The 16,912-nt window shown below is 42.9% G+C and overlaps 1 protein-coding gene across 1 annotated transcript; it reads left to right on the top strand.

Moving 5' to 3' along the window:
• Nucleotides 1-213: 213 nt before the first annotated feature.
• On the top strand, nucleotides 214-15,110 carry gsk3ab (glycogen synthase kinase 3 alpha b). Its single transcript, XM_071541219.1, has 11 exons — nucleotides 214-285; nucleotides 391-576; nucleotides 5,715-5,902; nucleotides 6,254-6,337; nucleotides 6,673-6,783; nucleotides 9,652-9,782; nucleotides 10,075-10,279; nucleotides 11,056-11,151; nucleotides 11,509-11,695; nucleotides 11,831-11,908; nucleotides 12,098-15,110. The coding sequence occupies exons 2-11, from the start codon at nucleotides 402-404 to the stop codon at nucleotides 12,163-12,165; spliced, it is 1,323 nt and encodes a 440-aa protein (XP_071397320.1). The 5' UTR covers nucleotides 214-285; nucleotides 391-401; the 3' UTR covers nucleotides 12,166-15,110.
• The last annotated feature ends 1,802 nt before the right edge of the window (nucleotides 15,111-16,912 follow it).

The raw sequence follows: 16,912 nt of genomic DNA, 5'->3' as shown, positions 1-16,912 counted from the left end.
TTACGTGCAGAAAAGTTACCTTATATACACTGACCTCATAATAACATGGACCATATTTATCAGTCAGATATAAAACACTCATTATTATGTTTATTCCATTATAGGCCTGCTGGTTTTCCATTCACTACTTTTTAGGGAGGCATGCCATAGTGCTGGTAGGTAAAAACTCAGTTTCCCATGAATCAACACGAGCTTTACGTTGTTGTGCGTCAACTCCCCAGTCCCCCCACCATCACTGTTCCACAGAGGAAGAAAGGGGGAGACGGGCAACCTATACAAAACGCTGTAAGTGTAGTTTTATTTATATCGAATATTAAATATATACATATAGCTTAAGCCTGTGCCTTCTTGGCTCTTTATAACGATCACTTCCCCCTGCCCCGGCTTTAGTTCACACAAATATGAGCGGCAGCGGGCGGCCCAGGACCAGCTCATTTGCTGAGCCTCCAGGAGCTCCCGGAGCCGCTGCAGCCGGTGCCGGATCAGCAGTAGCCGGTGGAAGCTCAGCAGGAAAAACTGGGGCTTCACAGGCCAGTGGAAGCAGCTCGACGAGCTTCGGAAATTTGAAACTATCCAGTAAGTATTATGTAGTAATTCTAGCATAGGTTCAGTGTATACGTTATTATCAAATCTTGGGTTGTAATCATTTAACTAATGTTTCAGCTTTTTTTTTTAAAATGTCGAGGTAGCGTTAACGATCATTGGTCTGCTATCGCGGAGCTAACCTTTAGCCAGTAGCTGTTAGCTAGTTTGCTAACTTTAGCTAGCTAGCCAGCTAACGTTAGCTGTGTTTTTCAATAAGGAACCTCTGCGATCAAGGGCTTTTATTGCATAGCTAACGTTAGCTTCTGGTGCCAAGCTTGGAACGAACACATTGTCATTTTGGGTGGAAATATTTCCAAATTTTGCGATAACATTAGCTGCACATTAATAGTGGATTCTAAGTATAAGGTTGGAGTTAGCCGGCCCTCTCATAAATTCGTCGTTGATGTCAGAAGTGGAAGCTAGCTAGCCTGCTAGCGATAGGAAAGGAGTGAGCTGAAAATGAACTGGTCTAGGCGTCGTCCTCAGTCCAGTCTGATCTTGCCTCGATAGCTGTAACTGGACTACGCTAACGTTAGTACAGGTTGCCTGGAATGCCTGTTAGCTAATCTTAAGTCTTTAGACATGGAATCGATTTTGAGTGGAAATAACTTGAATAATTAAGTTACAACCAGCTTTCTTGTTTGCTCATTAACTAGCTAACGTTAACGTAACCGTCAGCTGACATTACCTTATTTAGCTAACTGCCCAGATGTCATATATGCATGCATAGATAAGTATAGACAGTTGGTCAAGTAAAGAAACCCATCTATATCAGATATACATTTATATAAATGACTTACTCCCAGGTAAAGTGAGGATATGCTAGCTCAATGGAAGCATGCATCTGGAGACATCTTTATGTGGTTTGTTCCTTATACATTGCTCTAGTCAACAATACAAGCACCCAGGTAGCCGGGATCTGAACTAAAATACATTTCTGTAAGCCTTACAGGAAGCCATTATCCCTTCAGGTAGATTACACCACCGACCTATGCTATCTGTGCTGAGGTTGATGGTTGGTTTGATGTAAAGTATTCACTCCTGGAAACAGCAGTTTGCCAACAGGCCTTCCAGCTGGTTGTGTTGGTGTGATGACAAGAACTTGCAGAATGCCCAGGGGTAGTGCAGCTATGCAGAGGTGGCAGCTGGCTGAAGATCTGTAGGGATGGACAGAGGTGTTCACAAGGTCAGACTTGGAGAGACCATAGCTGATAATACCTGTGTTAAATATAGTTTGTCACCAACATGTAAGCCTGACTGAAGTGCGCCAGCGTTTTAAAAGTGGCAAAGAAAACCAGGAATTATTTGGGCCTATGGGACAATGATTGGAATAGGTGAAATGATTGACAAAGAACATGTTTAGAAGTCTAAGTTTGGCTCTGCCTGCTGTGCCTTCAGTGTTTGCTGAATTTAGTACATGTAGCCAATCAGCAGATCTTCATTAGCTTGCTTGTCTCAGGTTCTCTCACTTATTGTTTTTGAATGCAAGTTGACTTGTTTTTTTCTTGCTCTCAGTCTTCCTACAAGGGTGTGCCTCGCTGTGAAAGCATTGTTCCTGCCTCAGAGGTGTCTGGACCTTGCAGAAACCCAAACAAAAGGGCTAGCACCAGTGTTCAAGGCTGCTAGAAGTAGCACTTAACTTGTATACGAGTGAGGTGTAAAGCAGAGATCAAGAGTTGTAAATGTGAGACAGCACAGTGTTGTACAAAACAGGCCAGTGTAGTTAATTGCATCTTGGCATCGTGGCCACACTGTGAGTTGACAAGTTGTTTTCCAGCTTTTAATGTATAGCCCCAGGTGAAATTGTTGTCAGGTGTGTCATGACTTGGCCAAACAGATTTATTAATTTAAATGTTGGTTTATATTAGTCTAGGATAGCTTATATTTGTTTTAGTTAGCCTAAAGTTGGTGTTGGTTTGTATTTGTGATCAATTCATTGCCAGATACATGGCCTGCAGTGTACTCTCTTTTAATTATTGTAGACATTGGGGGAGGGAGCCTGAAAAACATGTATTATGGATTAAGAGGCCCAGCACCAATAGCTTAGGGGTGATTCATTCTCATAGCCACACTTCGAATAAATCCATCTCCAGACAATATCGGCAATAATTACTAGAGGCCACTAACTTGGTAATAGGAAATGCAGAGTATCATGCGATTGCTGATTATTTTATCAAGTAATGAGTGTACTGACGTTTTATATTTAGAAATAAGCCTAGCCACCTAGCTAATTGATCAAAGGTCTGGGTGTGATGAAAGTCACTCCCCCCTTACTCTTTTGTCTTACTCATCAGGCTTGCATTAACTTCCACAGAAACCAAAGCTATTCACTGACAGCTGGCCAGAGTGCTCATCTTTGCATTCATTATTCAAGGGACTATCATGCCACGGCTGCTCCATATTTAATGTTCTCCCCTCTGACTCAACTTGTTTAAAAAGAGTGTGAAAGTGATGCTAACAGGCAGCGTACAGAACAGTGTATTGTTGAGCTACAGTATAGGAACTTGCAAGAACCTCACAGTGACTGACCTCAGAAAGCTGAATATTTTAGTTTGAGGGCAGAGACGTGATCTAGATCAATCATATAGGCTAAGTTTGAAAAAGTTTTGGCCGGCATATTACTGAAACATACAAGTATATGGTTCTCGTTAGTCATTAAGAACCACCTGGAGATAGTAGTGTTCCCAATTTATTAAAGCACACAGTGTTATAATTCAAGCAGCTGTATTCATACAGAGAAGAAGCACTTAGCGAAGCAACAGTTGTACCTTCATTATTTGTCAGGCTGTAGGAAAGACCTTAATGCCTCGTCATCTGCCTCCATTTTGAGATGTATAGTCTGTGGTATTGAAAGATATAAGTCTGCAGCTGAATTAAGCTGGGGATACATTAGACAACTATTTTTACCGATAACTGATTTTAGCCAGGATTCACAATCGGACAGAGTCTGTCCTGGTCTGCGCTAGTCTGCAGATTTTGGGGCAGTCGGCGTGGCCCTTGGCACAGAAAATCTCTAAGTGTATGAGGGGAAAAGACTCTAATCTCTTGCCTCCCGACGTGAGTTGGAGCCACTACGATTATATCAAACATGTTTGATTTTTACAAGCGGAATCTGGACGCCGTCGGGTAGTGTATACTCGTCAACAACTCAAATGCGAATGGATCCCGTCAATAGCCAATGAAAAACTAAGAAGCTATGCCATAACAAGCCAATACGGTGTTTAGCACACACCAAGGAGCAATCAACTAATTCTTCATACAATAAATTTATAGATAGGCCTACCAATCTTTCTGGTACCAAGGCACACAGGAAAAAAATACAGGGAAGACTCTCTTCTCTCTCTCCGTTCCGCTTTCCAGGCCTTGGTGGTGCTGAAAGACGCACAGCTCTATATTCAGGTTGCAATCCCAAAATGGGCTTTTTAATATTTTTGTTAGTTTATTTTCTGTTTTACAAAGGAGAAGAGGGAAATCAAGTCCTTTGTAAATGTTGTCTCTGCCGTTTCTCACCAGGAACACAGACAATGCCTTGTATACTTTCCTTTTCCATTTTTGGATTTTGAAATGTAAATCATCATTCGTTTTTAATTTTTAATTTTCTGTTTCTGGAAAGAAAATAGAATAGCCAAAAAATACACAGACTGTTTTGCCCTCTTTTTCTTCCTTTATTCCACGCAGATGGTGGCGCAACAACAACAGCAAGCTCTAGTACCCATAAAAATGTATAATGTGAATTTATATCTATGCTGTATCCCCGTGTTTGCTTTGCTACCAGCATCTTGTAGCGTACCGCGAGAGCTCATGTTTTCATGTGAGTTTGGTGCGTTCAGTTTGGTTCAGTTGCAGTGACAAGTCGAGTAGTGTGTGATCCCTCATCTGGTGTAGTCGTTAAGTGTGTGATCCCCATTATTTTCAGTCGTCATAAAGAAATCTGCAGAAACCAGTCGGTTAGTGTATATGCCCAGTCTTTTCATAATCTGTTAGGATTTTAAAAGTTGTGTGGTGTATCCCCAGCTATAGGAGGCACAAAGACCTACGAGAGATCAGGAGGGGTCTTGTTGAGACAGGCGAAGTGAGCAAGCCTAGGAAATGGTAGCACTCTGGGTGTGCTACTGTCCGTGCAATTTTATCACAGGCTCTGACAAGCCGGTTGGCAACAGGCCTCTTCTCTACTGTTCTTCCCTCCCAATGTCATTGCTTCTGGTGCTGATTTGTCAGATCATTCTTGATCCTACACATGTACACACGCAACACACCGAGCTACTATTTGACCATAACTAGAACTGTCACTTAGATCTTGAGTGTCTCACTTTGCATGCTTTCCACAAGGTCAAACATTAGCTAGACAGTGAGGCTATTCCAGTACTTTAAAACGCACACCTTGCATTCCTCCCTTCCTGTGAAGTCGTCTTTAATCTGACTGTAGCGCTAGAGCTTTTACTATCCACTTACATACAGTATATGTGATGTGATGTATAAGTGTGTACCTCAACTTATCCACCGGGTGGGTGTGTGTGTGGTTTTGAATGAGAAATTATTGGAATGGGGATACTGAGGTGAGTGAGATTGCAAAGGTGCAGAGCTGGAACTGGGATGGAGCCTGTAAGCTAGTTTTCCCTGGGGGAGGAGAGGAAAGTGTTGTGGGAAGTATCAGGAGCTCATTACCAGCCAGTGGAGTGTGTCTGGGGAGCCACCGCTGAGGTCACGACCGTTTAGAGGAGGAGGGAGTGCTTGTTGATGTTTAGTGTCTCCCTCCGCGGGGACATTTGTGGAAAGGCTGAGCTGCAGGGGGTTATGTCACTGTGTCTCTCATGTGAAGGTGAAGGTGGGAGAGTGGAAGGGAGAGAAAAGTATGTCTGCCATTGTGAGTGCTCAATATTGGCTTATGTGAAGGGTTTTATTCCGTAGCATTAATTGTTCAATTTGGAAAAATGTTGCCAGGTGAAATTCCTCCGTCAGTATTTAAGTTTGATGCAGATGATAAACTGACTTTTTCAAATGGAATGGCGGATGTCTCATTTTGGAATAAAAGCCCCAGTGAGTTTTTCTGACAATGTAAAATATTAGCTGGTATTCGTGGCGGTTTCAGGATCTCTATAACCAAGTGTATTGCTACCCTCATCCACCAGGAGACAGTGGCAAAGTGACGACGGTGGTAGCCACGCCTGGCCAGGGCCCCGATCGCCCACAGGAAGTGTCCTACACGGACATCAAGGTGATAGGCAATGGCTCCTTTGGAGTGGTCTACCAGGCCCGCCTCATCGACAGCCAGGAGATGGTGGCGATCAAGAAGGTTCTGCAGGACAAGAGGTTTAAGGTACGCTTGGACATGCTTGCTTGGTTAGATTATTACAGCAATACAAAATACAAAATGCTGTCCATTGTGTATTATAAAGAAATGGTACAGGTGGTTTTGGATTGAAGCAAATGGATTTTCTTTCTTTTTTTCTTTTTTTTTAGATGACACTCCTCTTTCACACTCTAGATTGGAATTTAATGTTCGTTTTACAGAACATCATTTTACAGAATAAGACATTTTTGTCATTTTACAGAATAAAAGACCACATGCCAGTTTGCTATTACAGACATGTTCTTCCATAAAGACATCCATCACCCTCTGCCCTTGTCTCCTTTTTTCCTTCTCTCTGCCTCACTCTCCTCATTGTAGAACCGAGAACTACAGATCATGAGGAAATTGGACCACTGCAACATTGTGAGGCTACGTTACTTCTTCTACTCCAGCGGAGAGAAGGTGTGTATGCAGTGACTTGTACATAAAAAAAACTAAAAAAAACTATGGAGAACTATGCCTCCACGCCCAGTCAATTAACAGCACATGCATCAAGGATGATTCACAGACTTGTTTCACACAGGTAGAACAAGGTCTAGTCTAGTATTCATTCATACTCTACTACCTACTACTACCTAGTTTTTTATAGTTTGTTTTGTTGTTTACGCTCATAGAATTCACTAGCACTAGAATTCACTTTCTCTCAAGTCCCCCTTGATTGACTTGTGTTTTGATTTGGGTTGGTTTAGATTCCACTTTGACCACTCTGTTCTCTTCCTGTTGTTCCTCCTGTCCAGAAAGATGAAGTCTACCTGAACCTGGTGCTGGACTTTGTCCCCGAGACGGTGTACAGGGTGGCTCGGCACTTCAACAAGGCCAAGACCACCATCCCCATCATCTATGTTAAGGTGGGTAGACCCACACACACGACTGGGTTTGCTTTCTTGTGTTTTCCCCACAGTGCCACAGAGCTTCAGGCATCAAGAGGCAAATTCAAGTCAGTCATTCAGGGGTGAGATACTTTACTCCTCCAGTGTATCCCCTAGAATTTTTTTAGGCCTTCTAAAGTTACCGGTCTCATCGCAGATAGGCATTGCCGTGGGGTTGGCCCGAGGAGTTAGACCCATGGAATGCTACGCCTCCTGTAGGGTCTGACCATGGAAGTATTATATCATCTCTACATCTGACATCTAATTACAAAATGTGTCTCCCAGTGAATGTATTTCTTTTCTGGATATAACTGCAACAAAAGTTTGTCTTCTAGTTAAGAGGCCTTCATCAATACATCCATTCTTTGTAAATACAAAATGAATGTCCACCTCACCTTGTCCATTATTTGGGTAAATAACCCAATGTAAATGCTTTTGCCATATCCAGTGGGTAGCAAAGCAAAAACATTCTCACCCCTTGACAAGCAACTAAAACCTGGTTTTGTTGTTCCTTGATGGGGAAAGTGTAAACCTATATGTAAGGAAAAACTGTACTGGTCAGTGTTTACACCTCTTCATCATGTACTTGCAACACCTGCCCGCAATCACCCCTGTTACTAAGGCTACGAGCTGCGGGTAGGCGCAGTGTACAGGGGCTTTTTATTTTGAAGTTCAGCTTCCATGTATGACATATGTTTACACTGGGGAAATATCTTAGCTAGTAGGCAGAAAATCTGCTACTTTATTGTTTTCACATCGTCATGAATACATTGCGGGGAGAGAGACAAGACCCACACAAACCTCACTGGTAAGTAAAAGTAACTCTATAAGTAGTCGTTTTCGCCTGGAGACATATTTTGTAATTAGCCTGTGTGAAGATGTCAGACCCTATGGGAGGCGTAGCTGTTTTCTTCATCAACTGCTTGTGAAGGAGCGGCTGATGCTGGCCAATTTGCGCTTGTGGATGGCTTTCAGATGAGCTGGCAGCGTCTGCCGTGACAGGCATACATTTGTTGTAGAAAATAATTGAATAAAATAAAAAGTATTCGTATTTTTTTGTTTTGTTTTTTTACATTTATAGCGTTCACATGCTATTTTGTCGTAAGCAAACCAGACAAACGATAAACAAACAAACATAAGCTGTTATGGAGGCTGCAGCTTTGCAAGTTGGAGAAATATTCAGTGTTGGCAGAGGTTTGCACAGTACTGATTTGATGTAGCCTATTGTAAATACACATATGAAAAGATCAGACTTTTTAGTCACAGTTCACAACTCTGACATGGAAATGGCTGATATTTGCGCTATCGATGGAAACTGAAAAAAAATTTTGTTCAGTCATTGCCTGTGGATGTAATAAAGGGCCAAGTATTTTCCTGTGCTTTTTTTTTTACAGACAGCTCACTGGTTAAGGATTATGAAAGCAGAAAGGGAAAGATGGTCCCATGGGAATTACTCTGTTTGCAATACACTTGGTTGCCTGTCTAAAAGGGTGCTCGTTGTGTGTGTGTGTGTGTGTGTGTGTGTGTGTGTGTGTGTGTGTGTGTGTGTGTGTGTGTTTTTACTATGCCTGTAGCAGCAGAGAGGACATTATAGCTGTCTCATGGCCCATTTCCCCACCTCAGCCTGCTGCTCCCCTGTGGTGCAGAGATGCATACTGATCTCTCTCGCACACACGCACATACGGACACACACACACACCGGCTGTGCCCTCAGCCAACACCTCTCTCCCCACCCTCCCCTCTGTCATCCCTTGCTTCGTCCTCTCATCTCTCACATGCTTCCTTCCTCCAGCGACACAGTTCCATTGCAGCATGTCTGGGGTCTTCTTTCCTTCCCTCCTGTCCCGTGGGTCCTAAGCTCTTGTCACGTCTGTCATTCTCGCTCTTTCTTCCCGTCTCCTCTCTCTCTCTCTCTCTGCCCCTTTTTCACCATCATCTCTCATCCCTCTATCATCTTGTCTGTAATCATTTTGTAATCTGTGGCCCGCCTGTTGGGTGATAATGATGATGATAATGGTGATGGCGATGATGATTTGTCATTAAAAGATGCTTTTCCTGTCTGCGTTCTACAGATGCATCAAATAGGTGCCAATGTGGCTTTTTAATTTTGGGGGTGATTTTCAACTTTTATTTGGATGCATATCTCCTATTTGTTTCTTGGAGATCAGGACAGATCGCTTTCTCCCCATGATTCCTGCATTTTTTGTTTGTCTTGTTTGTTTGATTTTTGTGTGTTGTCATGATCACATCACCGTTGCTAGGATGAGTCGAAAAGGAGGGGACATCAACATCACGGGAGTCAAACATTGGGACTTCCAGAGAGAATTTTTCACGCTTATGCTGTCAGTGTTTTGTTTTAAAAACAGGCCACTGCAGACCGCATCACAAACCACCCAGCTTCTTCTTCCAACACCCATCTACACAATGCACCCAAAAATTCAGTTAATAAGCACATGGGAAACTGATTGGCACGTGAAGACATCCATGCAGACTCTCTAGGCTTTGGAAAATAAATGATCTTGCCATTTGATAATCCTGGGTAACAGAATCCAGACAAAGTAACCACTCTCCTTGGGGTCCAGTCAAGACTGCGATGAAATTTATGCTTCTGGTTACACACTATAATCTTCAAATTTAATGCAATACGTTGTGCTTTATAGCTAGCACATTTCCAGTGAGTCATGAATCCGCTGACTAGACATGAGAATAGGGAAAAAAAACGAGAATAGAGAACTCCTCCCCAACTGCTCATTTGCTTTTCTTCCCAGGTACTTTAGTATTTGTATGATCCTATGTAAATTGTTAACACTGACGGGCATTACGCCTTCCCTCTCTGTCCCCCCTCAGGTGTACATGTACCAGCTGTTCCGCAGTCTGGCTTATATCCATTCCCAGGGCGTGTGTCACAGAGACATCAAGCCCCAGAACCTGCTGGTGGACCCAGAGACGGCCATCCTCAAACTCTGTGACTTTGGCAGGTCAGTACCAGACAGTGCCTCTGGATACGTCTGTCTGCCTCTATCATTCTTGCCATCCTGGTGACTGTGTCTGTCTCAGAGTGTATGTTTAGGTGCCTGTCTGTTTGTGTACCCGTCTCCTCTGTCTTGACTTTCCCTGTGTAAATCTGTCATATGTCTTACCTCCCTGTCTTGGTTGCTTGCATCCTGTGGTTTTGAAAACAAATGCACTGAGAAATGAGAGGTTTATGTTGACTGTCACCCTCTTCCTCAACTGTCTCTTCTGCCTCGTCTCCTTTCTACCCTCTCCTAGTGCAAAGCAGCTAGTTCGCGGGGAGCCCAACGTGTCCTATATCTGCTCACGGTACTACCGTGCCCCTGAGCTCATCTTCGGTGCCACCGACTACACGTCCAACATTGACATCTGGTCGGCTGGCTGCGTGCTGGCTGAACTGCTGCTGGGCCAGCCCATCTTCCCCGGGGACAGTGGCGTGGACCAGCTAGTAGAGATCATCAAGGTAAGAAAGAGAGGGGCGCGCTAGGAACGGTGGAGGATGATGGCACAAAATACTAGAGGACGTTTTGGGAGCTTAGACTTGGTATATGATAGTCGTGGAATGGAAACGGTGTGGCTGTCAGAAGGAATTTCAATATTCAAATTTCAGTCGAATGTCAAAAAATCATAATGAATTTGAATCCCAACCTGCCCTGTTAAATGCAGCAAAAACAGCAGTTTTGTTTTTTTAAACTGAACATATTTGGATTCCTGTCAGCAAAAGGCAAGATTCAGCAGAACGCCAACTCAAATCTTTCAAGAAGTTGAATGATGGAAAAACTGCATGCTGTGAACAAACTCCGTATAGAATCTCTATCTGTTTAGAATGCAGTGTCTGTTCATTGCACCCTGCTTTCACGTGTTAATATTAAGTAAATTATCACCGATATTTGAATTTAAGTCAAATTTGATGCGTTTCTGTCATTTCATAATCAACTTTAATTTTTAGGGACAATTTACAGCCCCACTGCACAGTTATTACCAGTATGTAAGGTGTAAATGTTCAGTTTGGTTATATACAGTACTTGCATCCAGATTTTGGAGTGAGCAAATAGAGAGCAGCATAGCCAGAAGGACAATGGATCCTGTAAGGAGCTGTAAATTTGATATGAAACGGATATCCATGTGAGGACCTGCAGTAACAAATCCCTCCTCTCTTTTTTGTGGACAAGCAGACACGTCTATACTTGTAACAAATATTGATTATACATGCAATAACCTGCCATCCTTACTTTGCAGGTTCTGGGGACTCCAACAAGAGAGCAGATCCGAGAGATGAATCCCAACTACACAGAGTTCAAATTCCCACAGATCAAAGCACACCCTTGGACAAAGGTACAGTCTCTTTAGTGTTGAACATCAATGCTAAATACCAATCACCCACACATAAGTTCAAAGTATTAGAATTGCTAAGAAAGTGAAACAAATGGCAAACATTCCGAAACATACAGCATAATAAGTCTACAGTATTTACCTGTGTTCTCTTTTAAAAAGTAATCTGCACTTGGTATCGTCTCAAAACATTCCACTCAGAGCATCTTTGGACCTTTTGATTTTTGCAAGAATAACTCTTGCAATTACACAAACCCAAATTCCTGGTGGGACTGATATTCTCTCTCCAGCACTAGTACAAAGCCCTGAAGTTCTTTGATTTCCATGCATTCTCTCTTCTCCCTCCCTCTCCCCCATCAGGTGTTTAAGCCCCGCACCCCGCCGGAGGCCATCTCACTCTGCTCTCGTCTGTTGGAATACACGCCGGTGACCAGGCTGTCTCCCCTGGAGGCCTGCGCCCACGCCTTCTTTGATGAGCTGCGCCAGCCCAACACCCGCCTGCCCAGCGGACGAGACCTGCCGCTCCTCTTCAACTTCAGCCCCGTCGGTCAGTTGATCTGTTTGTGCCTCCATCTTTCTGTTTTTTTCCTCAATTTCTCACATTTAAATGTTTGTGATGTCTTTGTGCTTGATAGTCTTTTGTGCGGAATTAAATATTTGTCTGTCTTTTTTGCTCTCTCAGAGCTGTCTATCCAGCCCCAGTTGAACTCCACACTCATTCCTCCTCACGCTCGCGCACAGACGTCGCCTGCCTCACATGGTATGTATGGCAATTAACAATGATGCCCTATTTGATGTTTTAGCTATCGTGCCCAGACAGTATCACGTTTTCTGTGTTGTCAGTTTTATCAAGCTGTTAGACACCAAGTGAATCCAAAAAGAGTTCTTTCCTGCAGTGAGACAATCTGTATGCGTGGGTGACATGTCTGCTCCCTCTCTCCCCCTGCAGAGGGCAGTGTCTCAGACAGTACCGCCCAGCCCAGCTCAGCACCTGGATCCATCAACAACAGCACCTGAGCATCCATCCCTCTGTTGTCCTTTCTCTTGTCTTCCCCCTTTCCTTTTCTCTTCTCTGCTCTTCTCCCTCTCAATCCCCCCCCTCCTGGCTCCAAACTCCTTTTTAAAAAGAAAAAATATATATATATACACGCCCACACCAACACTCAACATTGCTTATTTCCCCTGGATGTTAACTGTTTCCAATATAAAGCAAATTCTGTGGCTTTTGGCTTCAGGAGAGTGGAGGTGTTTGTAAGGACACTCAAAGTAGCCATTCTTGGGCTTAATATAAGCTGCAGTTGTGAGCCCAGGTTGGCCCTCGTCTAGCCTGTTGCAATAGAGAATCTAGCATGGATTAGGCTGGGGTGTTTGGGAGACAAGGAGGTGGGCTGTACATGATTTGTGGATCTAACAATAGGATTTTCTGTATTATAATCTATGACAGTCGACTTTTATCCCTTTATGTTCTATTTATTTGCATTGGCTTATTTTATGTGTGGCAGTGGTGCCGTTGAATGGTGTCCGGATGGGCCACGGAGTTGAGAGAGAGGGCCGCCTTTCAGGCCTGACTGATATTGACAATCATCCAGACTTTGAAGGAAGCCAATGGCTTTTCTGTCACTCCCTACTCTAAACTCTGCTCAAGTGTTGTCAGTTCACCCAGCGAAACGGTGAACGGAAGAAAAGAATAGGATTTTTTTTATTTGCTTTTATCACAATTTGATACCAAACGGAAGCAACACGTTGATTTTGCCCATTTTGTCCATGTCATTTTAGATAAGACGTGATTTTAAATGTTCTCATTACAAATGGTTGGCCATCCAAACAAGGGAGCCGCAGTCTGTTGTAGAATGCAACCTGTCTTTGTTTCTTTTCCGATATGAGAGCCTTAACTGTCTTTTATTTGAACGAGAGGGAGCTTTATAAGAGTAGAATGCACACATTCGGTTTCTTCAGTATACGCTCATGTCTTCATTGGTTTAGCTGGAAACCCAGTGTTTCATGTTATTCTGAAGTGAGTATTGCACATCTCCAAAGGGAGTAGAGGGGGAAGCAAAGGGGCTAGCTGTGGATATTGTCCAACTGATAACACAACCTTACAGAGAGGGAGTCGGTGGTGTGGGGCTCTAGTTGCATCTGTTGAAGTGAAGCCTCAGTGTATCAAATGTCATACATACAGTTACCCAGGACATAGCCTGTAGGGTGACTAGTCAGCTCATCAATTATATGTCACCTTTATAGTGTTCGCAGTTTCATATCGGCATGATTATGTTGAAGGATGACTTGTCGGGTGCAGCCACTGAGACTACTGGCTACTTTCACTCGTCACCTGGCTCTTCATCGTCATTTCCATTGAAGCCAATATACACAGTACTTGTTTGTGCAGGGGAAGGTGCGCATGTGTCGACTTTGAATGAATTCTCTTCGTTCGTGAGAGTGATTGATCGGAAACCCATCCCCCGCCGCCGCCGCCGCCACCACCCCAAACAGCCTGCTCATGGCGCTCATATCAGGTTCTTCTCGTCCTGTAATGGTGGTAGGTACTGATCTTGAATGACTGCGCAGCCTCACGGTCCACCGTTGGCATGGACTAGTTTTCTTCCTTCCACCACACAGATGTGCATGTTCACCCTGAGTTGACCACACTAGATTACTTCCACTGATGTCAACAATGGTCTGACCAGAAATAATGCTCAAACCCCCAGAACCCAACCACTTTTGGAGCCTGCCCTTCCATTCCCCTTTCTCCTCATCCCTCTGCCTTCTCTCTCCCCCTTTCCCTCTCTTTTTCTCACTGCTAAACTGTAAATATCAAGTACCTTTTATTTTATTTTGTTATTTTTGTTATTATTGTTATTATATTGTTGTTCTTGTAATTTCATTTTTTTTTTCTCTAGTAGACAGGAGCCGGCGCAGCAGCGACCGGGCTGTTTATCCTCAGTCTCAGTCTGTAAATACGATTTCATTTCAGTCCCTGGTTCAGGAGGGGAAAAACAGAACAAAATGTTTCATTTTTATTCTCTCTCCCTCCATTTCTCTCTTCTTGCCTTTCCCTTTTCCCCCATAAATGTTGTCATGATTCTTTTATTTATTGTACTGTGTTTTTTGGGGTGGGGGGGGGGGTCTTTGTTCTCCACCGGGGTGGTAAGAATAAGGGGTTTGTGCTTCTCCCTTTTTTTTTCTTTTTTTTTTTGTTTCAAGTCCAACAATGTCACATGCAAATGATTTAACATCCAAGATACTGTACTTTGATCCAGACATTGGAGTGCGCTTTCCAATCAGTGGTCTTGTATGTATGCAGGTACACATGCTAGCCAATAGGTGGAACTACAGTTTTCCATTGAACTTCAATGTGAAGGGAATGTTACATGCCTCCGGGTCTATAGGGTTGAGGTGTTGGGAGTGAACACAGATCAGCCTATGTGTGTGTGGCCTGGCGATATTGCTGTCTCTGGGTGGGTGTGGAGGAAAAGGGGGAAAATGTATCTGTCCAATGATGTGTACCATCTCCTGTGTCCAACTGTCTCCTGTTTTGCTTCCTGTGTGTAGTATGAGTGTAGCGGGGCTAACCTGTTACGTCAGTGTGTATGCTTTACAGAGTGTATGCTGGGTGAGTGAGTTTCTTGAGCGCATCTGTAGGGAATGTATGTGTGTTTGTATGCGTGCTGGCAGACCATGGACATAAATTCTCTGTACTCCTGACTTTTTCCTAAAATGAAGAGCTGACTTAAATGTGTTCTTTTAATGCCCCCCCCCCCCGCCCCCCCCTTTTCTGTCATGTGTTGGTTTTAATTTGTTGTGATCCTGCTCTTTTATCACCCTTGTCCGAGGGTAAAAACGTCATTGTTGGGAACAGAACGGTTGTATAAAGGAGATGATGGAGAGAGAGGGATGGAGGGAGAGAGACTGTTTTTGTTTGTTGGTATAAATAATTAAACTCATTAATAAAGTGATGAAACTGTGCCTGTCTCATGTCCATGATTGAATTATTCTTGAATAATTGAGCCATATTTGCATTATCACAGTGGCATTAAAACAGCATTTTTTTTTAGTGATTACTGGCAATGATTTATGTAGACTGAGTAAAAGAATATTAATAGTTAAGTAAAACGTACAAATGTGAACCATCCAAGCTAGTTCTGCCCATTCTGTGTTACAGATATAATAGTCTTCAGTCTATGAAACGTGTTAATTAACAGGAGATGCCTGTAGTAAGCCAGCTGAAGGCAGAGTGGGGGCCAGGAAGCCATAAGGCACTATGTTGTATAGTGTTATTGTTGCTGATTCATAGGAGTGATCCATCAGGAGGATGCATCACTAACTGATGCATCTCTCATGCTTCTCATCCTGCTGGCAACTGAGGATGCAATCTGTGTGTTCAGTCACACAAGCCTTAATCAGGCAGAGCCGGATGAGGGTGAGGATAAAGGTGAGTTTGTGTTGTACCAAGGTGAGGTGTCAAGCCTTTAACTAATCATGATCTTTCTGGGGTTATTGTTTTGTTTTGTTTTACCTTTAGTTGAGAGGAATTATTTTTCTTGCTCTGAGCACTTTCTTTCCATTGCATTGCATATCATTAAGTCACTTTGCTTCTTTTGATGATGTGAAAACGTCCCCTTATTCTACTATCTCTGTATAACGGGAATGCCTTGAGTGGAAATGTAAGCAGCAATGGAATTCAGCACAACTTTTATCCACTTTGGTGTGGGATTTTGAATGTAAGGTGTAGAACAATATAAAGATCTCTGTGCACAGTCAAGGTCAGGTGCATTACCAGTAGCCATTGAAACAGGCAGGTTAAGTAATACTCCTGAAGACGAAAAAAACATGTCTACTTTGTGATTTGGGAGAAACTGAGAATGAGATTAATTTTATGTTCTGCTGTCCAGCATATTATTGATCTAAGAAATGTTTTGTATAGCAAAATGACTTCTGTCGTTATGAATTTCTTTTGGCTTGATAATTAGGAAAAACTTGGACTATGTTTTAGAAAGGGTAGTTTCCATATTGCATCCCTTCATTTGTGAAGCATGAGGAAAAAGGATTCATCTTTTTCTTTTTTATGATGTTGTACAACCCATGTAGCTAATTGGTTGTGTCATATAAGTCCTTGTGGGCTGGGCACCTTGTGTGTATGACACTTTAATAAACTAATCAATCAATCAAATAAACATGCTAATTAGGTATGAGCCATAGGATTTGTTTTAGCTTTGTATATGGAAGGATTAATGAAATGCAGCTCTTGTCATGTTCTACCGCTGAGTCAGGTGGATCAATGAACTCTGGAAGGGGCCAGCTGGAGGATGACGAAATTAGAATGGTTGTTATGGGAACCATGCAAATGCAAATGTCAGTGAAAATATTTTTGACCTTGTCTGATGAAATGTTGTGCTTCCACAGTTTGATTATATTAGACGGGTGAACGCAAAGGAGGGTTGGGCTGGTTCATGGGCATTAACATGGTGGCATTCATACTGTGTTGCATGAGGACTTGAGTGATATTTTCATTTAGCCGTTCTCTTTCTTCTTGACTCGTCCAAAAATGAGTCTTTTGTTTGAAGTTATAATCTGAGCATCTCAATTCAATTCAGGTCTCATTCTGCTTCATGACTACAAGAACCTTTGATACACATCTCAAACATGCCTGAATATCTTCATTCTCAATGCTGACAGCTTAATAAGGACCAGGGAGGTCTCTCTCCCACACAACTGTCTCACAGCGACTCAAATTCTTCTATTACACAGGATTCTGCTGTTCACTGCT

This window comes from Centroberyx affinis, unplaced genomic scaffold (genome assembly GCF_046629955.1).
Source record: "Centroberyx affinis isolate AG114_WGS23_722 - 3 ecotype Tasmania unplaced genomic scaffold, CSIRO-AGI_Caff_v1 ptg003837l_1, whole genome shotgun sequence".
NCBI lineage: Eukaryota > Metazoa > Chordata > Actinopteri > Beryciformes > Berycidae > Centroberyx > Centroberyx affinis.
The sequence above is the reverse complement of the archived record's forward strand: the minus strand, read 5'-3'. Positions and strand labels throughout refer to the sequence as shown.